Below are 27,761 nucleotides of genomic sequence, written 5' to 3' on the forward strand. Positions count from 1 at the left end.
TAATCTCAGTTGGATTAACTTACAGAACCATCATCTCAGGTGTTTCTGGGAAGGTGTCTAGAAACCTTTTCTAGATCAAGCAAGCAAAGTGAGTAGAGAGAGATGCTCACCCGGACAAGGTCCATCTCTTGGCTGCTCTCCATGAAGGTCCAGATTTGGGGGCTGAGTTCTTCCCACATGCCCTCCAGGTCATGGAAGACAGCCAGCTCCTGGAAGGTCTTGTTCACCTAGAGTCAGGTAAGGCACCGGGATTCAGACAAACAGAAGAGAGGCGGAGGCACTGAGCAATCCTGGGGTCCCCGGCACTACCACCCATTACAGAAACCTCTGCTCAGTCCTTTCCCTTCCTTAGGAAATCCCCCCTACAGCTGTAATTCAAACATCTCAGGGCTGGGGAGCTGGCTCCCAAGGTTGCATGTAGGGGGTTTTGACTATTAAAAAGTCCCATTACAGCCATGCCTATACTCAGCGTACTCTCGCTGAAGCTGCTTTCACTCCCTACGCATCATTCCAGGGTGATTCTAGAGAAAGAGTCCTAAGCCTAGGCAGCTTACCTCAGCCATGACCTGTCTTGTAGCTGGAGTATCAGGTGTATAGAGAATCTTTCCCACAAGCAGTGGCTTGAGTGCCTTCCAAATAATGCGAGAAAGAGGACTAGACTCTAAGTTCTTCATTAAATCATTGCAGTAAGGCGCTGCGAAGGAGACAGAAGACAGACACTCACTTATACACATGGCCAGATGCCAACTGGACCTGAGAAGGTTTTTGGAACCATGCGGCCAGTATAGGATGCAAATCCCCAGTCTCCCACTTGACAGTCATGCAGCGAATAGCTTCCCTTATCTAACTCTGTTTGTCCCGCTGTAAAAACAAAAGTTTGTAACATCTACTTGGCAGAGCTGTGAGGAGGATTAGCTGGGCACTTCCAGTAAGGTCTCTACAGCACTTAGTACCTGAAATAATGAAGCCTTTCCTAAGACTCACATCTGAGCTGATCCAAAAGAATGTTCTGACTATGCGCACGAGCCATCCCAGCTCGAGCTCCATACCCTGATGCCAGCTCTCATAGCTGTGCATCCCGAAAACAAACAAGGCTCTCCCTGTGGAAGCCAGGGGGCTCCATTCAGATTCTAGTTTAAAAAAAAAAATAATAATTCCTTAATGATTAATAGATCTTATCAATATATATACATATTTAATAAAAAATTCAAAGCTGAAATATCCAAAGGTCAAATGGACAAATGGGCTTGGTTTTAGATATCATCTAACTTCTATAAGCGGCTTGATAAACAGATGATAAAATAATGATAACAAAGGTAATGAATTGGGAAGCATCCGAGGGATCAACCCATGACCTCACCCACGGAAGGTGAGCACTCTACTGTTCTATCTCCACAGCCAGAATTTATGTTTCTAAAGATGTGCCCTCAGTGATATCTTGTGTACACAGAGATGCCCTCAGATTGAGCTGCAGGCTGAGGAAGAGCAGATGGATTCACAGAACTGCCTCCACCACCATCTTCTTCAGGCTTGTAGAGAAACTTGTAATGTTCCAGAGTGCTACACTCCAGGAAACAGGCTTTTGTTCTCTCTATAATCAGCCACACACAAGAAACTGCTGAGGGACACAGAGGCAGCCGGATCTCTGTGAGTTCAAGGCCAGCCTGGTCTACAAAGCTAGTCCAGGATAGCCAGGGCTACACAGAGAAACTCTGCTTTGAAAAAGAAGAAAGAAGAAGAGGAGGAGGAGGAAGAGGAGGAGGAAGAGGAGCCTCACTCCATGCCTGCAGTTTGAAATAGAGAATAGCTCAGCTGTGTGCTGTGTGGAGTTTTCAAGGAAAAGATGCCACTGTCAGAACCCTAACACCGGATCCCTGCTGCCACCAGGCACAAGACACACCTCCACACAAAAGTGCCCAAGTGTGATAAGTGGATACATAGTTATAAGCTTTTTTAACACTGTCTTTTGGCTAAGAATGCAAAAACAACCAGGAGATCATATGTCTGAGGGGGACAGTGCACACTTGCCACCACTGACAGGAGAGTTCACTGGGAAGAGCCAGGAGGAGGTGGGCTTGAGTCCCAGCTCTTGGGGGTCACTTAGGAATGCAGCTTTAACCATGGCACTTAACCTCTGAACCTATGAACTGTGAGGTTCCAGAACCATCCTTGCAGGGTTACTATTAGGATGAAATAGGGCATTTAAATAGAACGCATTATACATGGAAAATTCTGCCTTAATGTTAGACTTTCTTGATTACTGTCACCCACTTTAAAGTTTTCTTTTTTTTTAATTAAGCTTACCTCACAATCCTACTGCTACTACTACTACTATTTTTTTAAAGCAGAATCTCATTATTTTTAAAATTTTTTCTGGCTTTACTAAGGTGTCACTGAAAAATAAAGATGATATGTATTTCAAGTGAACAAGCTGATGCTCTGGTACCCGTGTCCACTGTGCTGTGATTAACAGAACCAAGTCACGCTGACCAGCATGTCTATCACTTCGTGCAGATGCCCGGTGAGTCTGTGCGGGAATGTAAGATTAACTTCCTTAGCAGAGCTTAAAGATACAACCCAGGGTTACCAAACCCACACTGTGCTGTCCATTTCCTCCCTGGAGCACATTCATTTTGCACATGAGAAACTTTGTACCCTCTGACCAACACCAATCTCTCCATCACCCACTCTGCCCCCTGCAACCTCTTCTCTTACCTGATTTATAGAGGTTTTTTTTGGGGGGGGGTGGTCATTTTTCTTTTTCTTCTTTCTTTTTTTTTTTTTGTTTGTTTGTTTTTAGGTTCCACATTTGGATTGAGTTCACATACGATGAAAACTGGGATGACTTTTTGATAATGCTACTGAACACCTGGGATGTGCCAGGACCTCCCCCCACTCAAAGGACTGAGAATGATTCTCTAACCGAGAGCTGTGTATTTCGAGGAGCCCAGACCCCTGTGTCACCCAGCCCTAAGGCAGGGATGAGGACACAGCTTTGGCCGGCATAGACACTCACTTGTGGAGTTGTCATAGAAGGTGTCCATGTCCTCCTCCGTGCCGTTGCCTCCGAAGAGGGCTTTGTAGTTGTTATCTTCATACCAGTTGAGGGACTTGATCTTCAGCCCCCCACCCTCCGGGTGGCCACACACAATGCGAGACACAGCCTGGTAGATCTGGGTGGAGGAGCTGGAGCTGTTCACGTTGGTCAGAAACATCACCTCCTGCCGCATGTCACTCCAGCTCCGTGTGCTGAACAGCTGGGGTCAGGAACAGGGAGAGAAAGGAGAAGGAAGGTGGGGGAGCAAAGGACAGACAGGACAAGGGTTGGGACAAGAGAGAAGCGAAGACATTATTTTCTTAGCGTAAGGCTACGTTCCAGAACACGCTGCGTCTAACGTGATCTCGAAGCCAGGTCCTTCTATCTTCCATCGCGGTGCTGGGACCTGCAGCATTTGAGTGCTGAGTTATCCCCAGCTGGTGGTCTTCCTAGCACCTGCCCCGGGGGAAGAACACCAGCTCACTCTCCACCACAGCTCCCTCTGTACACTTTTCTCTGTGGAGTGGCCTTGGCACACAAGAGAGGGCAGCTATTTCTCTTCTAGCCCAAGAAGGGCGGTTGTACTTGAGAGCACCTGAGCGCACAAATGGACTGGGTGTGTTGCACTCTCCATCTGCTGCAATGTCCCTCGTCCTCCCTTAGTCACTCCAGCCTCTTCCTCAGTACGCCAGCCAGAATGTAGACATTTTGCACAAGGAAGCCACATTAATTCCCCTGCCTTCGGCTCCTCTGGCTTTCCTCCTGGATCGTAAGCATGCCCCCAAGCATGCTGCAGTAGCAGCACTTTATAGCTGCCATTCTTCCAAGAGTACCCTAAGTTCTCTTGGAACCCACCAGCAATGTCTATGGAGCCAGCTTACCCCACTCCCTTTAAAATGGTTATCTCATCACTCTTTCCACCTCCTTGACGTGATTTACTTGCTTTCTTCATTGCACAGATCCCTGCAGTCACATCATCAGCTGACCTGTTTATTTCTGATTTCTACCCTGCTGTGAGCTACATGATGGCAGTGAGGTCACTGTGCTCGCCGCTGAGTTGTAACAGGTGGCAAGGCCAAGCACCTGGCCTGTACTCTGTGAGTGTCTGCAGTGCCACGTTCCGGTCCTACTTTCTCAGTCTCGTCCTGTCCACCTTCTCTCTCACCCACATGACATTAGTGTCAGCTCTCATGCACCCTCATATTCCGCCCCCTCTGCCAAGTCAGCTAATGCACATATTCTTTGAAAGTCTTTGGCCTATTGCAATCATCACAGGGGTTTGTGATGAACTCTTGGTTGGAGCCGACTTTACAGGCCCCGAGTTCACACTCTACTCTGACCAATTAGCTTTCTAGAAGTCTGTCGGCAAATCGCCTTCCTTTTCTGAGCCCCACTAACAGCTGTGAAATAGGCCAATAAGAGGCCCCTCCCTGTGCCATGTGGATGATCCAAACAAATGAAGTCAAAAAGCCCAAATCCATTTGTGACGCCCTGCGTTTTCTTGGCAACAGTTGGGCTTTGAACATAGCAACTAACTTCCTTTCTAAACACGGACCAAGCAAATGCATTTCTTTATCATTACCCCAAAAAAGTAACAGGTGACATGTGACCAAAGTGACTTGAGGTGACCTGTCAGGAGAAGCAGGCACCCATTGCTGGTATTAGACTAGAAGTAAGCAGGTTCCAAGAAACGGCCAAGAAAAATGTTCGCAATTTAGTTGGACCTTTTCTACCCATTCGGCCACAGAGCACATCATGAGCTTGTAATTGTTTTTGTTTCATCCAATAATAAAAGCAGGGACAATGACAGAAGAGAAAAATCACTGGAACAAACTTTGAGTTTATAGGCACCACCTCTATCCCACCCGCCCACCCAACCCAACCATTACTATTCCTGCTTTGCTTTCTCCAAGGCTCGTAATGAGCAACAGGGGACCTTCCAGAGCAGTTCCTGGCATGACAGTGTCACATCACAGGGCCCTGTGGAAACAGATATGGACTTGTACGGCAGTTTCTCTTTCTGTCTTCTGGAAGAACCCTAACTGGTCCAGCATCTCCACCTATTCAAAGGTTATACCCCTCAGAACCAGAGGAGCAAATAACAGGCTGACAAAAGCCTGTTCCTAAAAAGGGTGCATGAAAGCCAAGCCATCTGTCAAAGATGCCTGAGCAGAGTTAAAACACAAAGGAGAAAAAAAGATGCCCAACAATGTAATGTGTCTAATCTCATGGTTTTCTGGGCTTTCCAAAGGCACTGCTTGCTCAATGGCAAATGTGAAATACTTCTATTTTCAGAAGACAAGGTAACTTTTGATATTTAAGGGAAAAGATTATACAAGCATGGAAAATGAGTTAAAGGATCAACTAGAGATAGGGCTGGACCAAGTCTGAGAAGACTTCCCCCATGAATTACTGTGTTCCAATGTGCTGGAGACCGTAGCCTGCCTTGTGTTTCACCCATGACCAGTGAGACAGACAGTGTCTGGGATTCATGGGAAGGGTGACACCATCTATTCTGACATGTGTGGCAACATGTAAACCTAAAGGCCAACTCAGCTCACCAGGAAACCATATTCCCAATGCTGAGCCTCCAAGGCCGATTTCACAAGACCAAAGCAGGCCTAGGAAAACCACAGCATGCCCATAGGCCAGCAAAGGCGTGCTTTGATACAATGGCTGCATGGGTGGCCTTGCTGTTGAAAAAGCAACTTGAAGAAGCTGCTGTGGAAGAAAGGCAGTGCACAGGGTGGGAGGCAGGGTGAAAGAGAGTTCTTCTCTTCACAAATGTACAGTTACCTAAAGGCAGAAGGAGCTCACAGAAAAAGGTCAAGACTAGCCATGGGGCTCTAAGCCACTAATTATCTCTGCAACATCAATGCATTTTGGTTTCTTCTTCTCCAAAGGAGATCAAAACTGATAAATTTTTAAATTACTTGTGCTTCTAAATTTTAATATGGCATAGCATGTTCAAAGGACAAGGACCCTGTTAGGAGAATTCAGAACTAAAGAAGAAAACAATAGCAGCTAGTCCGTCTACGATGGTGGTGGTGGGGGGGGGAGGGTGGGAATACCACAACTTACCTCTTGGGCAAGATCTCCTAAGCTGTCTAGCAATGTTCTGGTGGCTTCAGTCAGATGCTGGGTCAGGAGAGGAGATGTAGCATTTAGTCTTGTCTACAAAAAGAGGGGAAAATTATTTGTCTCTGAGCTCAAATACAATCCTAAACTCTCTAAATAGAAAATAAACAAGAAAATCAAAACCGTTCCCAATCTTGAATTTAAAAAACAAGAAACCAACTTCTAACCAAAACAAAGAACATCGTATAATTACTCAAACTTATAAAAACAAACTGAATTCCTGTTTGTTTATTTTTCTTCAAATAAAGATTTCTCTTTGATGAATGGTTTTAGGAATACAATTTAAGGCTAGTGAATAGACAGCATATAAAAATATCTCATATACTGCACATAGGTGAGCACATGCACATATATGAGTGTGCATGAACATGTGTGTGCATGTGTGTCCAACAAAATTCTGACCAGAAAGTCCCAACTCTATCTACAGTTCTGTAAGATACAAGGCCTTGAGATAAAAGTCCATGATAGTTCACAAAAATCAAAGGAAGAAAATATAATATCCAATGATAACCAAAGCAAGAGAAGGGCTCGCCTTTCGCTCTGTTGGGTCAGCACTATTTTCACTGCTTTGAAAACTGGAAATTTAACACAGAACACTATATTTGTGTCCAGTGTTAGTCAACACCTTGCATACTAATTAATGTATTTAGTTGTTATGACACATAGCCTAGTTGCACAGAAAACATGAGAAAATAATTAATTAGGCCCAAAGGAAAGATAAATTACACTAGAAAGCTTAAGGGAGAAAAAAGACTCCACAGTCTCTGAAACTAAAATTGCTGTAGAAGGAATTCCAGCTTTGGTTCCATGACTAGGAAGAATATGGAAGAAACTCTCCATGGGGAAATGCAGCTTTTCTCTGTGTTTTTACATGTTTTGTTTTGTTGTTCAATACTGTATAAAAACCTTAAGACTGTTAGGCCATTTTGACGACACTCATCATGGCAAAGATTGTTGTGACGTCATAAAGCTGAGGCCACACAGGAAGAACTAGAAGTGGATGGACTAGTGTCAGGAGCAGCCTTTGAGGCATTCTTTTCTTTGTATTTTCTGACACGTTCTTTTAAAGTAAACCCCAAATGCAGAATATTGTGTTATAAACATCATCATCTCAGTGGCTGGCACAGTCCTGGATGCACATTTCTAAGAAAATCTACCTATGAAATAAGTGGTGCAGCTGGAGACCTAGGCTCTACTGGAAGGGCTTATGAATAAGAATAAAGTCCCAGAATTCCCACTCTCACAGTCCTCCGAGGGACTGGTGGTCAGCCATAAATGCTCAGGGATCTCTGTAATATAACTCACAGATCGTGTCAAAGGCTGTTCCTTCCAGAGAGAGGAACTCAGGAGCAGACACAGTGGGCTGCTCTGTTTTCACTTTCTTTTTTCCAGTTCACCTTATAACTGAAGATCAGCACAGCAGAGGCTGAACTGTGATTACCCACAGTCAGGGAAAGGCTTACAAACAGAGAGGCCCTAATTGGAAGTGGCGGGAGGTGAACTGGTTTTGTGTTTAACATGGCCCACACCACGATGATTGATGTTCCAGATTATAAGTCAAAAAAATGAACCAGAACAAAACAAATTTGCCAGAACCACCTTATATGCATTTCTAAATTCCGAGATGTAGGTGCACACATTTCTTTTTTGAAGTCTACAGAACCCTGGCAAGTGACTTGAATCCCCTATGCTTCCACATCTCAGCTAGTCTGCCGCCGAGTAGCAATGCTCAGCCCACTAGAGTGTCATAAACACACAGTATGCACTCCCGAGCACAAACAATTTCATCTCCCTCTTCTTTTTCCCTTTCCTTAAAAGATGGCTACCAGCCGTTCCTGGATGCAGACAGTTTCTCAGTTCTCAGAAAGACAACTGCCCTGCCTCTGTGCCTTCCCTGAGCTAATCAGGTCTATACAGCAACACCAAGTGCAAGAGAGATCTCTGCCTTCTGTGATATAGTGAGCAGTCAGTCCTGTGCGGCTTCTCCATCTGGACAAATCTGCATTTTCATAAGTAATGATTTCCTTCTATCTGGTTTTTAATTTGGACAGTTTAGGGTGAGCTTATTCTTGCTTTTCCTCAGTTCAAAAACTGTAGGGATGAACCTTGCCCCCACCTGCTTAACCCTTGAGTGTAACTAGTCTTGGATACAAACACAAGAACCTAGTTACCCCTGCCATGAGAACTGGACCTTTGACGAGCAATGGCTATGAGAGGATTTGACAGTCAATAGTCGAAAGTCTGTACTTTGTTCTGTTGGTTTAATTGATGCATGGGAGTCTTACGCTATGATTGGCTAAGCCAACCCATACATAATATGGTATAGCAGTCAGTGTCACTGTGAAGGTCTTTTTCACAAGTTGTTTAAAAACAAACAAACAAACTCAAGGCTGGTAAGATGAGTGAAGGTGCCTACTGCAAAGTCTGTGACCTGAATCTGACCACCAGGACCTACAGAGGGAAAGGAGAGAACTCCCACAAAATGCCTCTGACTTCCTGCAAAGTCTGTGACCTGAATCTGACCACCAGGACCTACAGAGGGAAAGGAGAGAACTCCCACAAAGTGTCCTCTGACTTCCACACATAAGCCATGGCATGTGAAGGCCACACACAAATAAAATATAATTCAAAAATAATTTTTAAATATACTTTAACAATATCGACGCCCTGCAATTTATACAAACTGATGTTTGAGGCACAGACTGATTTAAGAGTTGAAATGAATGCACACAATTCAAATTCAGCATCAGCCTCAAGCTTGGATTATCTAGGTACTTTTTGATCCAGACCTCATTCTCCTTTTCTCTGCTTGGATATTACAGGATATAGAGATGGTGTCAGTGGAAACCGGCAAGGTGAAATGTTTTAAACTGACAGTCAAAACATAAGCCAGTCAAAACCACTCCTGGATTCATTAGATGGTCATGTTTTCCATCTTACCTCATTATTTATAAATAAATTCTGGGGAAATTAAGGAATGAAATGAAAGTTTAAAACAAACTGGAAAAATTTTTAAAAATATATTCATGAACTTGGGTAAATAAAGAATTTTAAACTATATATAGAAGAATTAAATATATATGTATATACATATACATATATATGAATCCAGAAAAAAGAAGAAAGTGGGTGTACATTTTAAATGTAAAAACTGTATCAAACAATACCATAAATGACCTAAAAAGATTAATTCAAAGACAAGAATAATGGATTTTTTTAAAAAAAAAACTTTAGTATAAAATGGAACACCCGAAAGCAATCAGTATTAGCCAGATGCACACGCATCAACATTGATTAATCCCAAAACCATAAGGCTTCATGAGAAAAACTAGGGGCACCTCAGCACACACACATGCAGTGTGAACACAGGCAAGGCCACACCAGGCACGGCTGTTGACAGTATTTACATATATACAGTAATATATAAAAACAGACAACTCCAGAATAGGGGTTGTTATTGAGGAAACCAATAGGGTGACACAGGTGGTGGCCATGGCATTGAGGATGGTTTAATTCATGTCTACAATCTAAAGCCAATGTGCCTGAATGAGGGATTGTCGCCCACTAGTGGTGTTTCTCCCCGCCCCCTCTCTCCAATAAATTAGAAATATTTCTTAATTTTCTCTTTAACTCAATGCAATTACAATAAGAGGGGAAAGATAACTGTGTGGGAATGGAGAAGGAAGGAGTTCATATCAAACCTAAAAGGCAGCTAAGGCCTTTGAATACAGTTAACCTGGGCCTGGAAGTAACTTGGGCCTGGAAACTTGAACACAGAATGACACCTACACCTGCTACTCACGATGGCCTCCTGTTGACACATCTTCGAGGAAGGCAGAGTTTGCCACAACAGTGCTCTAGAATGCTCCAACATTGCACCTAGCATGCTCAATAAAACATGGCTCAGAATTCCTATTGTTTTTTCCTGAAAACATCCCTTTGACTATGAATTTAAATAAGTCTGTATTGTACAAAGGAAGTAAAGAAAGGAGTAAAGAAAAAAATAATAAAGTATTCAGTTAAGGACTGCACTTTCTGTATTTAGCTCAACAGGAATGCATGTATTATTCGATATATTTAGATTATAACTAAATACTATAATACCATGGAATACAAACTCTTACCTAATTACTCAAAGACTTCCACCAATTTGCTGTAATATGTGTACAGTATATGAGGGAAATAGGTCCTAAGTCCACAAAGGACAAAGGCTATTCTGTCCCAATCCTCTCGGAGTGTAGCAAGTGACATCATTACTTCTGTCTTCACTGGTCTTAACAGTTATGTTGTGAAAGAGTGAAACATGTTAAAAGTCGAGAACCAAGCGAGGCCTGCTTAGCCTTCATTTCTGAGCCGGTAGTTTACTCAATATGGGGTCTTGAACACTCAGTAGATGTTTCCAGGGAAAAGGCTCAAAGGAAGGGGGCACATCTCAGAGGGAAGAAACAAGCTGGTGTAATCCTGCCTTAAAAGCCATGCAAACCCCCAGAGTGCTGTCTTCTGTAACCTGCAAGGGCTGCCCTTGGTCTGCGAATGACAACCTGTCCTCTGACATGACTCACTCAAGTCTCTCTGATAGACTTTGCCCACTTCCCCAGCACCACAGCTCCTCCTGTCGGCATTCCCTGTCAGTACACCCACCCACCCTGAATGACATCAGGTACCATCGGTCCCCAAAACACTACTTTCTCTTCCCAGTCCCCTCCAGACTCTGCACAAACCATGCTTTCTTTTGGCAACATTCCCTACTCTTTACCTGGCTAACATCCATTGTTTAGGCCTCTAAATGGAAGACATTTTAACCTGCTGAATCTAACTGGGTGAGGTGGCCACCAGGACCCTCAAAGCACCCAGTATAGCATCTATTGTCACTACACAGCACCCAAGCCTTTCCTGCCTCGCCCCACCCCTATCTCTCCTCCAGAAGAGAGGTCAAGAGAGTACAGCACCTTCTGCACTACTGCCTCCTGACCCTGCTCACAGTACTGACCCGGCTGATTAAATAGCTGCTGAATAAATATGTTTATAGATAATGACTATATAAAACGAAGTGGAAATATTATTAGCAGTGCATCATAACTTGCCGTCAAGTAAGAACAGAAGACAGACCCTCCATGCAACTAAAATGCAGCTGAAAACGATTTTTAGTTTACAAAAATCTTATTCCCACCCAAATTTCTCAGGGACTCTATCACTAAGTATAGATGTAATCCCATTTGAAGGGTTTTTAATAATATACAATTTTGTGTGCCTCTACTAAATATATGTTACAAAATGACCCCTGCCTGACTTCCCCTCAGAGCTGTGCACTGTGTCATGTGTCTATAATCCCAGCATTCAGCTCTGAAGCATGAGGAACACAAAATCAAGGATGACTTGGACTTCCTATCAAGAAGGTGCTGTCATAGTAACCAAAAACAAAAAACAAAAAACAAAAACAAAAACAAAACCCACCTTTCCCCTAAACGCCTTCCTAAAGCAGATGGAACTCTAACTCCCCACTTATTTTTCCCTAGATTAAGGATTAATAAATTTAAATTTGACCCAGGTGGGGTGGCCCACGCCTGTAATCCCAGCACTCATGAAGCCACAGACAGATGAGTGTGAGTTTGAAGCCAGCCTGGTCTACAAAGAGAGTCCAGGATAGCCAAGGCTATCACAAAGAAACCCTGCCATGAAAAACCCAAAACAATTAATTAATTAATTAATTAATTAACAAATTAAATTCATTTAAACTTGGGTCTGGAGTGATGATTCTGTGGTTAAGAGTGCTCACTGCTCATGCAGAGGATCTGGTGCTGGGTTTGGGTCCTAGCACCTACAGGGCAGCTCACTGCCATGTATAACTCTAGTCCTGGGGGATTCCATGCCCTCTTCTGCCTCTATGGCACCAACCATGCATGTGGTACACAGAAAGACTTATAGGCAAACTAAAAGGAATAAATAAATTAAAACTTGAAAAAAGTTTTAAATTGAAAACAAGTCAGCTATGCGCCATAAACAAACCAGCCAGTCTCTAGTATTTCCATGACATTTATGGCCAACCCACCCTGATTGTGCCCAATACAATCTAATATTTCCATGACAACAAAGCTTTCTTTTGAGGACCATTTTAATATTTTTATTAAACCATGCAATGATTTACCTCATGTCTGAAAAAGGTATTAATATATTACAAATTATTCAACAATTTAAATGTTAACCTTTATATTAAATGTGTTTCATGTATTAAAATCTATCATGTCAATGCTGTTTCTAAACATAGTTAAATACACCTACTAGCATAATTTAGGGAAAAAGCAAGCCTTTGCCTTAAAAACCACCACACTTCTCAAGAGCAAATGCAGTAAGTCACATATTTGGGCAAATGGAGTTGAGTGGCCATATTAATAAAACATTGAAGTCACCAATTTATCCCTCAGTCTGCAGATAGGCACACAGGATGAGAGTAGATCCTCACAGTCCATCACTGCACCAAGTACCAATTGATGAAGAGTGCAGCTGCTTAGAGGCAAAAGGCACACCATGTAAACAGGTGGACAGTGACACCAAAGGAACTTTATGAAATCTGATACTTCCCACAAATGTCCAAATCTTCCAGGCAAAAGGAAAGGAGGACCAAGAATTCTCCCCTACAAAAACCTACAGAAAAGTTTGAAGCCAAGCACTCCACATGACATGTTGAAGTGTTGAGTCTTTACAAATCACTATGCAGGGCAGAGGAGATGGTTCAGTGGCTAAAGTGCCCATGACAGAAACTCAAGAACCAGAGTTCACGTCCCCAGAATCCACGTGACTATCAGGTGGGTGCTGGGGTATCAGGCATACTGACAGACCCTTCTTCACTGAATACAGTGGCAAGAGGAGGATTCCCAGCATCTATCTCTGACCTCCATGCACACACATATATGCCTACACAAACACACATGTACCTATATATATGCAAACATGCATGCATATGTGTACATACACTGCAAAAGGGGAAAAGCATTCAGAGCAGAAGATAATACAAAGCTCCATCTGCACTCTGAATCTTTGTCTACAAAAGTCAAGGACAGACCCAGCAAAGACCCTTCAGATCTCAAGATAAGGACACTTCACTAGCCCATTTCCTCATCTGCACCTTGGATAGCAGACAGCACAGCTGTGGGGTCACTGGCCTTCTGGGAACCACAGGCACCTTAGCATATGAGCCAAATTCTGCCCTGGTGAGGATGTGTAGCATGACTCACAAGACATCTGAAGAGAGTTGTTCATTCCACAGAAACAGAATTCTCCCTTTTAGGCAGAAGGTATTCGTAGAGGTCAAGACGACCTAACCATGGTCACAGTCCCATGAGCAACATCCGAGAGACTGTTGGTATGAGATACATCTGCTTTCAGCCTCAAGAATCCCACAGCACTCCCACACTACCTAGGACAAGCCTCCCTTCAGCACCAGAACCTGCAAAGCAGCCCTTAAATACACTGCCTCGGCCTTTCAAGCTGGCCCTCGGAGCCCACTAGATTGAAAACCCCACAGGCATCTCATCTGCCTTGCCCATGAGTGCACTTCAGTAACAGAACCCAGTACAATGCAGAGAGCAGACATACAGTAAATAGTCAGATTTTGGTGGATGGATGTTTTTAAAAGAGATGCTGCACTTCCCACTGTTTACTCTGCATCAGAATCCTGGGTGCGTACTGCTTACCATACAATACAGCCACTCTCAGAGCATGAGTGAGAAAAAAGGAGAGCTAACGAGGGATCAATAAAAGCCCAGAGCACTTAGAGAACATTTCAAAGAAATAATGAAATACACTTTCCAATCCAAAGGCAGCTGTGGCAGGTACATTACTCCCTAATAGTGGCCACACCTTAATCTCTGGGATCTCTAAATATGTTAATGATGGGACAAAATGTGCCTTGTGGAGGTAATTTGGTTTATGGAGGTCATCTTGGATTACCTGGATGGGCGGATCTAATGATGCCAGCCCCTAAAAGCATAGGACTTTCTCTGCCTGGAGACAGAGGTAAAAGTCAGAGATTTAAACCAACAAAGAGACTCAGCCCAGATGCTCAACAGAGATACGTGAAAAGGAGAGAGGCAACACTGCCTCTAAAAGCAAAGACTGGAAGCCTACAACTGTAAGAACTGAACTCAGCCAAAACCCTACAGGAGCTCAAAAGCCTATCTGTCTTCAGAGTCTCCATCCTGCCAACACATTGACTTCAGCCTAGATGCACTCCCCCAAAGCACCCACCCTTCTGAGCTTCAGGACTCGGAGTCCTGTTAAGTTCTTGTGCACATGGCAATTTGTTACAGAAGCAAAAGAAAAAACAAAGCCAGTGAAACAGCAAGGACCCTGACAACTGAGGCAAATAGCTTGTCCTGGTCAACCTCCTCTTCTGTTACTATGGTCCTCTCCTTCCGTGCAAAGGGCAGTGGGGAGGCAGACAGAAATCCCCACATCTGTTCTCTCTTTCTCTCTCTCTCTCTCTCTCCCTCTCCTCTCTCTCTCTCTCTCTCTCTCTCTCTCTCTCTCTCTCTCTCTCTCTCTCTCTCGGAAAAATGCAGGAAGGACCTCAAGAACAGAGAAAGCAAAAATCAGTTTTACCTGCTGTGTCTAGCCCACATGGACAGCCAAACCTGCCCACCCTGCTGGGTAGCGACAGAATCCAGGTTGTTGCTAGGTGGCCCAAAGCTTCTTGTAAGGGTTATTATCTCTCTTTTTTTTTTTTTTAGGAGGGGGGTTGACTTAGTTTTCCGAGACAAGGTTTCTGTGTGTAGCCTTTGCTGTCCTGGACTCGCTTTATAGACCAGGCTGGCCTCGAACTCACAGTGTCCTGCCAGCCTCTGCCTCCCTAAATACTGATATTAAAGGTGTGTGCCATGGCTAAGGGCTATTATCTTAATAATACAGACACTGCAAACACTCAGGATTATCGGTGTGTCCAAGACTTCTGTGCAGTCATCCTTGAGACAGGGTTCCATGCACCAATCCACCTTTGTATTTATTGGAAAACTACCTTTCTGAGAATCTCAGTAAGGAGGGTTCCTGGAACAATTCTAACATAAGAAGCGCTGTTCAGTAAGGGAATAGGTCTGGAAGTTCATATCTGGCTGGTGGGTTTTGGTTTGGCTTTTTGTTGGTTGGTTGGTTGGTTGGTTGGAGTTGGGGTTGGTTTTTTGTTTGTTTGTTTGGTTGGTTGGTTGGTTGGTTTTTTGGCACTGTTCATTTACATAACCTCCAGGATTGTTTTGCTTATTTTGCTTCTGACTCCTAACACTGATCTGCAGAAGGAAACATCTGTCTTACCAACAAGTTTTTTTCAGCATGCAATTTATACTAGTTCTGTCAATCAAACCATCACTGGGCATCTAGTATGCACCAACCTCTTGATAAATCTATATGGAGGTATAGAAAATATCTCAAAACATGTCTGTCCTGATGAGCCTCTTTTCATACAGAAATGGCATACTAACAGAACAGTCTTCTCCCATGATGTGGGGCCATGCATCTGGCTGCTGTCCTCTGAGCTCTTGGCACGATTAAATGCGCACTGGCACAATTAACAAGACACGTCGCTTACACTGACCATCACAAACTAAAATTTCAGCCAAGTATCAAGAGAACAGGTATGCTTATTACAAAGCAAGTATAAATCCCAGCATTCCAATTAAGGCACTACTTACTTCAATAAATAACATGACAGAATGTTTGAAAGACATTCCATCCCAGAACAATCTCCCCAAAACATTTCCACACAGTGCCGATCACTCACTATAGTCTATCTCAAGAGCCCCACGTTTTAACTTTACAAAGAAACAGTTCTCAGCAGAAGCAAAGGGACACACACACAGAATTCCATTCTCTACAGCCAGGAGATGTGCACGGGGTACACTGAAGGCATCTTAATTAACACTTGTTCACGAACCTACCAGTCTGCAGGATATAACACGACAGGATGTAACTAACACAGCAGTCAGGTTTGAGATGTATTTCCATGGTGTTGCAAACCCTCCCAAATGGAAAGGAATTTCAAGTTAAAAGCTGAGCTGTTATTGGACAGATGATGAGGGTAGTGGTGGCTTCTATTTTGAAAGCAGTTCAGACACTCTATGAGAGGAGGGATTTGACTGCACTGTAAACTCAACAAGTTTCCAAAGAATAAAGTGAAGTGAAGTTAAATAGGCATCAGAATCAATTTCCATGTCTTCTAAAATAACTCATATTTCCTAAATTTGAGGGACTAATAGTTTATCTCTGTATCTTACAGTGAAGTAAAGCAGCCCGCAAAAATCACACCTTTCACACCATTTGTAATGACCTTGACCCTTTATGCCTCACAAAATGCACAGATCTACAGCAGTACATTTATCTACGTAATGCTGTTGCTTGGAGCACTGCAAACATCCCTCCAATAAAGAAATGCATCTTACTTGAAATTACAGTGATAGAAGCAACAACCAATGGAATCACAGACCACAGAAGCAAGCACTTGGTAGATTTAAAAAACCTGAAATGGAATTCACTACTTCGGGAGCAAGGCCATATTAAGCTGGTCACAACAGCTGGCGTGTGTGCACCCCGCAGAAGCACCTATGAGAAACGCATAGCATTACTGCCACCTCTGCCTCAGGCAACAGCTACAGAGTCAGAGCTGAGCCACGTGTAAGAAACTTCTTCACAGTCAGTTCACAGAGTCCACTCTGAGATGGCTCAAAAGCCCACTCCAAGGTATAATCTAGCCTCAGGACCCTGGCAGAGACTGATCATCTTAGGACACCCTAGGACAGCACAGTACCCTATAATGAGACCCAGCTTCACAGAGTCCACTGTGATTGCAGCATCATCTGTGTATAGTGAAGAATATATCATTTCTTTGACACAGTCTCTCTCTCTCTCTGGTAAACAGAAAAGCAGAGTGCTGGGTAGTACCGCATGCTACTAGAGGCATTTCACCAGAGAGCTCAGAAAACTCAGATATATTTGTTCTTGAATTTCTATAGACAAAACCCTGATGACCAATACCCAGACTTACTCGCATTCCTTGGTTATGGTTTAGGGTGTGTGTGTGTGTGTGTGTGTGTGTGTGTGTATGTGTGTGTGTGTGTGTCTTTCTAATGCATTTTTGTCATTGTATGAGCTAATTGTTTTTATGTGGTCTTACCCAATCCCAATGTTTTGCTATCTAACCACAATCTCCTCCTTCTACTGGCTTTAAAAACACTAATAAGTAGCTATCTCTCCATTAATCATTTCAAGACTTTTCTTTACATCCGGGGGGAGGAATCTTTCTCCAAATGGACTCTTCCTCAGAAATACAATATTTTCTAAAACGCGTGAGAGATGGGTCTTCTCTAGCCATGCCTCCTGTACAGGCACACGAGACCTCGGGCTGGGACTCAGCCACACCCAGAACATTCTTCTCCAACTCACCCCTTGGGAAATGGACTGAAACACTCCGAGTATGACTGGGCTAAATCATATCACCAAGTTCCAGCCAGCCCCAAGTTTCTACAAAAACAAGTCACACCATCCAGGAAAAGATTTCGTACTCCAAAAGCATCAGTGCTTGAAGCATCAGCTCAGAGCATGCCCACTCACCACAAGGGGCTTCAGGAGGTCCATGTTATAACGCAGCACTCGCTCAGCAGCATCCAGCTTCTCTCTGGGTAGACCACAAAGGGCGGACACTTCCGCATCGCCACGCTGAATGATTTCTTCCGATTTTGATCCATTACAGAGACTTGCCAAATTTAACTGGTAGCCTTGTAAAAATACCTGAAAGGGTTTCACATAAACAGAGGTGAGAAGAAAAAGATTATTAGGAGGGAAAGCTGGGTCCCGGGTACCTCTGACGGAGGTGTAACAACACAGCTTGGGGGGTCTTCAGAGGAACACCACGGCAGTCACCCATGGGTAAGGTCTTCTTCCTGCACCTTGGAGTGAATCACGACACAATCACCCACACGTTTTCAAAACTGCATGCATGACTCAGGACCTCCACACTCCTGACCCTCTAGCACAAGGAAATGCTGAACACAAGTCTTTTTCTCAACGTGACTGGTACACATGACTCAACTAATGGGAACCCAGAGTCTAAACCTTGGAGCCATCAGAGGAAAGTCATCCAAACTATTCTGGAGTTTATGACACTGGACACTGAAATTAGGCTTATTTGTGGGGGAAAAACGAAATATGCTGTAAATCTGTAGATATACACACTTAACAAATGCATAGACCTATGTTCAAGGAATGCTGGAATTGGGAATATCTTGTCTTCCATGCCCCCCAAAAAAGAATACAAAACAGGAGGCCACTATCAACTAGTCAGTAATGCACCACTGAGACACTCTTAACTGTTCTTTACAGGAAACCTCTCTTTGATTGTACACTCCCACCTAGCTAGCCTTTTCTGGGTTTACACAAACAATACTTTTTCATACCCGAGCCTCGCTGTCCAGCAGACAGAAATCTTTGTAATGACATGGGTTGCCTTTGCTTATGAGGCTCATGCTTATTTCCATAGTACTAGCACAGTATTTGTTGAACAAAAGAGTGAATCAAGCTCTTACTATAGTATTACCAACCCCTCTATCAGCTGAACTGAATGCAGGCCATCCTGGTCACAGATCAGCCCTGGGGAAGCAATGCAAGCAATGAACCCGAAGGCTCTCAACACTCCTGCAGCTCTGGAAAGACTGCAAAGTCTGAGCCGCCGTGGCGTCCCCTCAATTGTCACCTACTGCCAGACACTCAAGCACACTCCAGGCTTACTTCTGCCTTTTGTCCTTGTTGCCATGCTGTGATGAAGAACTCCGACAACACTGAAACTCTAATTACCATGCAAAGACCTGCCCAGGATGCCTCTTAGTTTAAACCGATGGCACGTTAACAGATATGAAGCTGGCAGGGGGCGATGGAAATTATGCTAAACGGAACAATTTCCAAAGTCTGCTGCCTCTGGCCCACCTCCCAACCACACAATTGGTAAACACAAGGCATATTTTCCCAGTTTCATAGGAGCAGGCAGTAAGCACATTTTTCTAATTTTAAAAATTCTCAGCCATGTGAAGCAAAGATCTCTTCAAGCATAAACGCGCCCATTGCTTCTGCTTACTGTAAAGACAGGCCAGTAGAGAGGCAAAAGGCCACGCGGGATCAAGTCTCCCTTCTGCCAGAGAATAAAGTTAAGAAAAGGCTTTGGAAAAAAAGAAAAAGAAAAAAGAAAGGATAGCCATGTCCCCTGCCCAGGAGTGGTGTGAGAATAAAAGATGCCAGGGAAGTTCTCTAGGACCCTAAAATGAAAAGTCTATATAAGCATCAAATTTGTGTTAAAATTTTAACAAAATCCTCCTTATGGACCTTCCCCATCTTTAAAATGAAGCGGTAAGTGTTCCGTTTAATCTGCTTTGGTAGATTCCTGTTCAAGAATGCACACCTCTGGCTCTTGGTTCACAACGATGGTTTTTTAAAACGTTAATTCGTCTTAACATAAAACAACAAACAAACAAACAAATAAACAAAAATCCCTTTAGGAAGTCACTACAATGTCAAAGAACAGATCTAAAATCAACTTCGACAAGCTGAACCACTCACTGTACGGTTTGTCTCTGCTAGCCAGAGCAGAGAAGATGATGAGGTGAAAATATATATTTGAGCTCTAACTACCTTCTTTACAGCTTTATCAAAGACGGGGGTTTATTTCTTTCTCTCCGGACCTCTAACACTGTAATAGTGATGGGCCCATTGCTTTAGCTGCAGGTGGTAGCTTACCTTCTGGAGACTGACATCGGCCTGCAGCAGGCTGTCCACAGTAGGCCTTGGAAGGGACAGATTGTGATGCAGGAATCCAGAGAACGTTTCATTGTCCACCAGGAAATCCTGGAGCTTCAACTCTATTGGGAAATGATGTTTTGTTTACAGTTAATAACTCAAAAAAAAATTTAAAAAGACTCAACCACTATGGGGCAGGTGGAGAATAATAGAATATTGATTGCTTCATTTTAAACGGATGGGCAACCACAGGCTTCTGGCTTACATACACTGGGAAGTGAGTTACAGGAGGGAGCTTTGTCTCACTGGGAGAGACATGAAAAGATTGCGTACTGATGACATGTTTAGCCGCGCTCAGTGTGTGCTCCCACACTCAAACAGCACAGCAGTGTTGCTACACACACGGTCCTTCTCTGCTTCCAGCTGAAAACCCTAACCTTTTAAATGATCTCATCCATCCTACCTGAGGTTTGTGACAAGAGCCCTGCTGCTCCCAACTCCCCAATGGGGTAGCTAGAACAGGAAATACTAAAAGCCTTACATCCACAAACTACAGGAGCTAATCTCCCGAATCAGCGGGCAATGGCTCTCCAACCGTCCTATGGACCAGAACCACTTGATGGGCTGCTTCAGCTAGACTTCCGGACAGCAGCCTTGGAGCACCTGATAAGGCGGCTTGCGCTATGGCTGCAGCATCTGCATTGTCTCGCCAGCTTCCAGGTGGTGCAGATGCTGCCAGCTGGGACCACACTTTCAAGACTCACAGGGGAGACGTGTGGTACATATCCAGGTACTTTTACAGACATGGCCTCTTCTTGATTTCAGAACAAAAGATGGGATACAGAGCTGTAAAGCCCAGTTCCCCAAAACACTGAGAAAAACATGTAAACAGATGTTTGAAAACCCACCCTTTACTACATTCAGTGACTTCTAATGCCCTCCCTGCTGACTCCCACTAAACAATAAGCTCTCAAAGTGTATCCAGAAAAGGCTTCAGTCCAACAGCATAAAACGGGAATGGCACTGACCAAGAATTCAGAATTTTAGTCTCTGCCTTGAGGCTATGTGTGATGGCGCCATATAAATATTCCTTAGCATCTTTCTGTGTCTCGGGTCCTTCATCTCTAAAGCAAGAAGACTCTGAGCAGATGCTGGGCGGGAACCTGTCTCTCTGAAACACCGTCATTTCCCTGCTTTATCTTACTATCTTTCTCCTCCCTTTCCACTCTAAACTTCTAATAACCAAATTCTTTTTTCTGTTTCTTTGCAACTAAAACAAACAAACAACAACAAAACCAAAGCGAACAAAAAGGACCCAGTTCATCTGTGACCAAATGGCTGGTAGGGCAGGCAGTGCCTGCAGAACTGTGGCCCTCGGGCCCACACACAATCTGACCACTAGAGGGCAAACTTCACAAAGCCAGAGGGGTTTCATCTGAAAACAGGACGACAGTGGGCATTGGTGAGAACAAGACTTTATCCTGGGATCTAAAAAGGGTCTCCCTATGTAGAGGCAAGTAAACAGCCCAGGCTGACTCTCAATAGATCTGCATGATCCAAGCATCAGCACTGGGCAAACCAGTAATTTTGAATAGAGTAGATGAAAAGTGATTCTCAGCAATGCCTATACAGTTCGCTCCAAGGGTTCCTCATGAAACCCCAAAGCTGATCCTAGGCCTGTTAGTGTCCCTCCTTGAAATCAGCACTTGAGCAAGCTGTCACCCACCTGGTGTTTCCATCATACAAGATAGCATACTGATACCACTGAACTCAATTCTGTAGTTGCCATGCCTCTGAGCACGTAAGACTCACCTTAGAAAGCATACAAAACTAGTCTCTGGGACTTAACCACTTCAGATTCTAAACCGGTGGGTCTAAGGCAGATCGCCTACAAATCTTCATTTTCATAAGCAGCCTTGATACCTCCAACTTCGGGGATCTGGGAGCCACATATTATGAAATGTTATTTTACTTAAATATTGCCTGCATTAAACTCTGCTTCTAAGAATACAGAATACAGCTTTTATCTTAGTGTTCCAAATGTGTAGAACAAGGCCTGGCACAGAGCTACTGCTCAGTCGGTGACATCTGAATAAATGCTAGATGAGATTACCAGAAATATTCCAGAAGGATCTTTCAGCTTAGTGGGGTCCAGGGCAAGGCCAAGGATGTCAGACCATCCCTAAGCCACACACCAGGAGTAAATAAGAACCCTGACCACTAAAAGCATCTTCCCAAAGAAAATAACATCTAGAACATCCCAGCATTGCAGTCTCATGGTGGGAATGAGGGTGGGGAAGGAAGGAAGGAAGAAAGGAAGACAAGCAGAGGGCTTCCGCTGAGGCTTAAGGTGAAAAGGCAGACACGCTTATAACTAAGTATATATCTCAAAAGGAGAGCTGGGGAACATAGGTAATTCAGTAAGGCATGTGCAATGCCCTGGAAGAAACACACACACACACACACACACACACACACACACATACACCATACTGGGAATCCAAATCCTGGGTTCTGTATCCATTTATTTGCCATACTGTTTGACCTACTTAAACTCCCAGGACCTTATCTATAAAATGAGCATGAAAAGAGGCCTCTTTTGAACCCTTGGTGGAACAGAATAATAAGTTTATGAACTAGCATTTGGACCAGTCAGTTGTACACAAATCCCTCCTAAGAGAAGCCACAGCAGTACACAACATCCTACTTAGGAACTTGAGAACAGCTCCCTCCTTCAGGGCAGCAAAAGTGTGGGAGGTTGACCCAGGCTGTGCTCTCAATGGGCCTAGGTCACCCAGCAACACTCTGGAGACCAGCAAATGTGCTTAGCATGTTTATAAGATGCTTCTGTTATGTCAACAGGCTCTGAGCATAGAAACAGCTGGATGTGCTCAAACTCAACTACCCATCCCCTGGATGAGACACAGAAACCAGGAAGCTAGTCAACAGCCCTTGGCAGTACACGAGCCTGGTGTGGCAGACTAGCTGAGTGGGGAAGCTGCACGGAGGGTCAAAGGTCCCTGGCTACAAACTACTTACAGTCTGATCACGTGGACATGAATACCTTATCTTCCACTGTCATAACACAACTGACAGCTGCAACTCATATACATACAGGAGGGAAAAATTGTATGGTATGCCAGTTTTCAACCTCAGATACTGTTAGACCCACTTGGGAGCTTTGAAGACACCCCAAAGTCTAGACCACAGCCCAAAACAGTGAACCAGAACTTTGGGGGATAGGAATTGGGTCTTGGGAATTAAAACAACACCAGCAAAAGAATTCAAGTGAAGTTTAAAAAAAAAAAAAAGATGTATGTGGCGGCACACACCTGTAATCCCAGCACTCGGGAGGTAGAGGCAGGAGACTGCAAGTTAGTGGCCAGCCTGGGCTACAGAATAAGTTGCAGGCCCATGGTTACACAAAGAGATCATGTCTCAAAATAAAATTATGCAAGCAAAAAGGGGGCTGGGACCATAAAAAACAAAATATAATACTTTATTCTGCTTTATACTTTATAAATTAGCTGTGTGCCCATAAGTACCTTAGAGAGGCCAAGCTTTATCTATAAAGGAAGATAACAGCATTTATCTCTTGAAGTCCTGGGGTCTAGAGATGTGTTTATAAACTTAAGCAATGAGCAACTGACTAGTGAAAAATGCTTATTAAATGATACGTGGCAGTTGGGTCTCTGTGAGTTCGAGGCCAGCCTGGTCAACAGAGAGTTCCAGGACAGCCAGGGCTACATGCAGAAACCCTATCTTGAAGTAATATATTCATGTCATTATAATGGTTTTTACTGCACTACGGATCAATGTGCAAGAAAAAAAAAATGAGAACACAGATCTGCCCTCAAGAGGTTTTCTTGGTTATCAGTAAGGGGGATGGAGAAGGCACACCAATTACAGAAAGCAGAAGAAAGGATAAGAAAGGCAGAGGAAGATGGTCCATAGAAGCAGTCGGAAGAAGATGAAATTGGTCTGCAAGAATATCATGAGGGAAATCAGGTTACAGTTATAGAAAAGACTGCAAATCAATCACCCCTAGAACCTAGTGGGCACGAGACAATCCCTCTCATGATGCCAGGCACCCAGGAACCTTGTACTCATTAAATTCTCAACATATGTCCATGAGCAAAGAGGTAGAGAGAACAAATTCTACCAAATGCCAGATTTGAGGAGTAGAGAAATAAAAAAGAGGGAAGAGAAGTGGTACAAGGATACAGCAGGGTGGTTTTGTCCTCGCTGGTTTCTGTCCTCAATATGCAGCCAGCTGGGTAGGAAACTGCAAACAATGATCCAAGCCAGATGACTGAAACAGCTATTGGGTATAGACACCAGATGGATGGATATGGATGGACGGATGTGGATGGATAGATGGATGGATGGATAGATGGATGGATGGATGTGGATGGATGGATGGATGGATGGATGGATAGATGGATGGATGGATGTGGATGGATGGATGGATGTGGATGGATGGATGGATGTGGATGGATGGATGGAGATGGATGGGTGGATGGATGGATGCATGGAGATGGATGGGTGGATGGGTGGATGGACGGATGTGGATGGATGGATGGATGGATGGATGGATGTGGGTGGATGGACGGATGTGGATGGATAGATGGATGGATGGATAGATGGATGGATGGATGTGGATGGATGGATGGATGGATGGCTTGATGCATAGAGATGGATGGGTGGATGGATGGATGCATGGAGATGGATGGGTGGATGGGTGGATGGACGGATGTGGATGGATGGATGGATGGATGGATGGATGTGGGTGGATGGACGGATGTGGATGGATAGATGGATGGATGGATAGATGGATGGATGGATGTGGATGGATGGATGGATGGATGGCTTGATGCATAGAGATGGATGGGTGGATGGATGGATGCATGGAGATGGATGGGTGGATGGGTGGATGGACGGATGTGGATGGATGGATGGATGGATGGATGGATGTGGGTGGATGGACGGATGTGGATGGATAGATGGATGGATGGATAGATGGATGGATGGATGTGGATGGATGGATGGATGGATGGCTTGATGCATAGAGATGGATGGGTGGATGGATGGATGCATGGAGATGGATGGGTGGATGGGTGGATGGACGGATGTGGATGGATGGATGGATGGATGGATGTGGGTGGATGGATGGATGGATGGATGGATGGATGGCTTGATGCATGGAGATGGATGGGTGATGGATGGATGCATGGAGATGGATGGGTGGATGGATGGATGCATGGAGATGGATGGGTGGATGGATGGATGCATGGATGGGGAGGTGAATGGACTGGTAGATAGAAGGATGGATGGGTGGGTGGGTGGGTGGGAACAAATGCATGAATGTAAAATGATCTGATTCGACTTGGGAAATGACCAATTTTGAAGATGTAAATTCATCTTGAAGTGGGAAGGGGAAAGACCAATCAGGGCATGAATGTGAACCAAATTGGATCAAGACGGCTACAGTGTCCTTGCGCCTACTTGGTTTCATCAGCCCAGGTGAAGAGAAGCATCAGGTGAATAACAGCTGGAAGCACAGCAGGAAGAACACAGAGAGAGGCTGAGGTAGGTAAATGATAAAACAGAGCTTGACACAGTGGCCCACACTTGTCATCCCAACTACTCAGGGGCAAGGAAGACCACAAAGTCAAGGTCTCCTTCATCCACAGTGAGAGCTCGAGGCAAGCCTGGGCAACCTAGTGAGAGAGTCTGTTTCAGTGTAAGAAAGTTAACAGGCTGTGGCTGTGCCTCTGTGGCTAGAGCACTTACCTAGCAGGCATGAAGCTCTGAGCTCCAGAATAAATAAGTGAACAAACAAGCCCAACAGATGTAATAATAGCATCCGCCTTCCTGGACTGGGGCTTAGGTGAGAAATGTACATGCGCAGAGTGAACAGTTCTATACGGAACTGCTAATATGGTCTGTTCAGGGGCGACTGCTAACAATAACTGAGATGCTGTGTTTGGAACAGATAAGGACAGAGAACTGGCTTTGCCAAGATCATAGGGATACCAAATACTCGGCCTGATATGATGTGTCTGTGTGTGAAAACACATATTCATGTGCATGTTGCATATTTGTCAGGCTGAGTTCCCAGGTGGGATTGAACTTTTTTTGTTTTGTTCTCCACCACTCCCCCCCCCCCCCCCCGTATTACTGTCTATAAGGTGAAGAAAAGGTCTAGGCTCACTCAAGTGTCTTTTCAGAACTTCACAGGAAAAAAATAATAATAATAAAAGCCAGGCCTAACGGTACTGGCCAGTTATATTCCAGCTAACTGGGGCTCACACACACACACACACACATACACACACACACACACACACACACACACACACACACACACACACGCAGGCATGCACACACGTCAAAAAAGGGGGAGGAGGGCGGGGATTTAGCTCAGGGTAGAACATTTTTCTAACAAGTAGAAGCCCCTAGGTTCAATCCCCGGCACTGTAAAAAAGAAAGGCGAGAGACAAGGAAGAAGGAAGGGGATGGGGGAAAATAAATAAATAAACATGCCTAACATTTTATAGAGAATCAACAAGAAGGCGCATATCATCTGTCAACTACAAGGACAGGCACAGGTAGATGACCAGTCACTGACAAGTCGTTCTAGGTTATGGCAAAGAACGCTTGGTGGGAAGGACAGCCACTTAGTTAACTGTATCCAAATGAGTTGACATGGGCCTGGCTTTTATTATCTGAGGAATGTGTGGTTGGAGAAAATGTTCTCTGAAAAATTATTTTCCATGTTTCTGAGAGGAACACTGGGTCCAAGTGATCCAGCCCCAGAGAGCGAGTCTCGGAAAAGCTGGACTCAAACACCAGCACTGTTGCGTCCCACTTCTGTAACTACGAGCCTCACCTGGCCCCTTCCCTTGCTCTCCTTTGGCCTCAGTTTTCTTAGATATCAAAAGAGCTAGGGCCAACAAATGGCTAAGCGGGCACAGCACCTGCCACCAAACCCGGCAAACCAACCTCAGTCCATGGGACCCACGTGGGATCACTTCCACAAGTGTCCTCTCCTGTCACACCCCACACCAACACACACACACACAATAAATGAAGTATAATGATGTTTTAAACATAAACCAGAACCAATGACATTCATAGGTTTGAATGGAGCTGGGAGAATGGCTCATTCAATAAAATACCTATTGGGCGAGGACAGAAAACTGAATCCTTGATCCCAGAATCCATAGAACACGCACCATAGAATACATCTGCAAGCCCAGTGCTAGGGAAGTGGAGACAGTGAGAGAGGCTGGCTGGCTAGTTGGTGTGCCCAAATCAGTGATCTCCAGGTTCAGTGAGAGAATCTAAATTCAATACTGATGTCTGGCCTCTAATAAGTATGTACACACACACACACACACACACACACACACACACACACACACACACACACACGAGGAAGTATGACCACTGTCACAGAATGTGAACATCAGGGAAGGCAGAGAGCTGTATGCAACAAAAGAAGTTCTCTCACTGCAATTCTTCAGCATGAACAGCATGAACCAAAGTACCAGATGTGCTGAGGCCAGCTTCCCGATTGGCCGGAGAGGCAAACAGCCACCAACCATGTCCCTGGAGCTTTGGGCACACCAAAGCAGGGCAAAGGGGAGGAGAAAGGGAAAACAAAATAAGAAGCCGGCAGCTAAAAAGAACAAACAGATGAGATGTGTCTGTGGGCTGGACAGGAGTGAGACACAATCCTGGTTTCTTGCTATTCATCTGGGTCACGCCTCTGCACCCAAAGTAAGGAAAACACATCACAGGCAGAGAGGGGCGGGTG

General features: G+C 44.3%; 1 protein-coding gene across 4 annotated transcripts in view; it reads right to left on the bottom strand.

Annotated features, from left to right (window-relative positions):
- ABCA1 (ATP binding cassette subfamily A member 1) overlaps positions 1 to 27,761 on the bottom strand; it is a 125,550-nt gene that overhangs the window by 50,994 nt on the left and 46,795 nt on the right. For all 4 annotated transcript variants that reach the window (XM_084771228.1, XM_084771229.1, XM_084771231.1 and 1 more), the window contains 6 exons: positions 19,940 to 20,061; positions 17,768 to 17,944; positions 6,119 to 6,211; positions 3,017 to 3,257; positions 555 to 694; positions 111 to 227 (listed from right to left, as the gene is read on the bottom strand). In XM_084771228.1, the coding sequence (XP_084627354.1) occupies positions 111 to 227; positions 555 to 694; positions 3,017 to 3,257; positions 6,119 to 6,211; positions 17,768 to 17,944; positions 19,940 to 20,061 (890 nt within the window). The remainder of the gene's footprint in view (positions 1 to 110; positions 228 to 554; positions 695 to 3,016; positions 3,258 to 6,118; positions 6,212 to 17,767; positions 17,945 to 19,939; positions 20,062 to 27,761) is intronic.

The sequence above is a fragment of the Acomys minous genome (genome assembly GCF_964271855.1).
Source record: "Acomys minous genome assembly, chromosome: 1".
Classification (NCBI taxonomy): Eukaryota; Metazoa; Chordata; class Mammalia; order Rodentia; family Muridae; genus Acomys; species Acomys minous.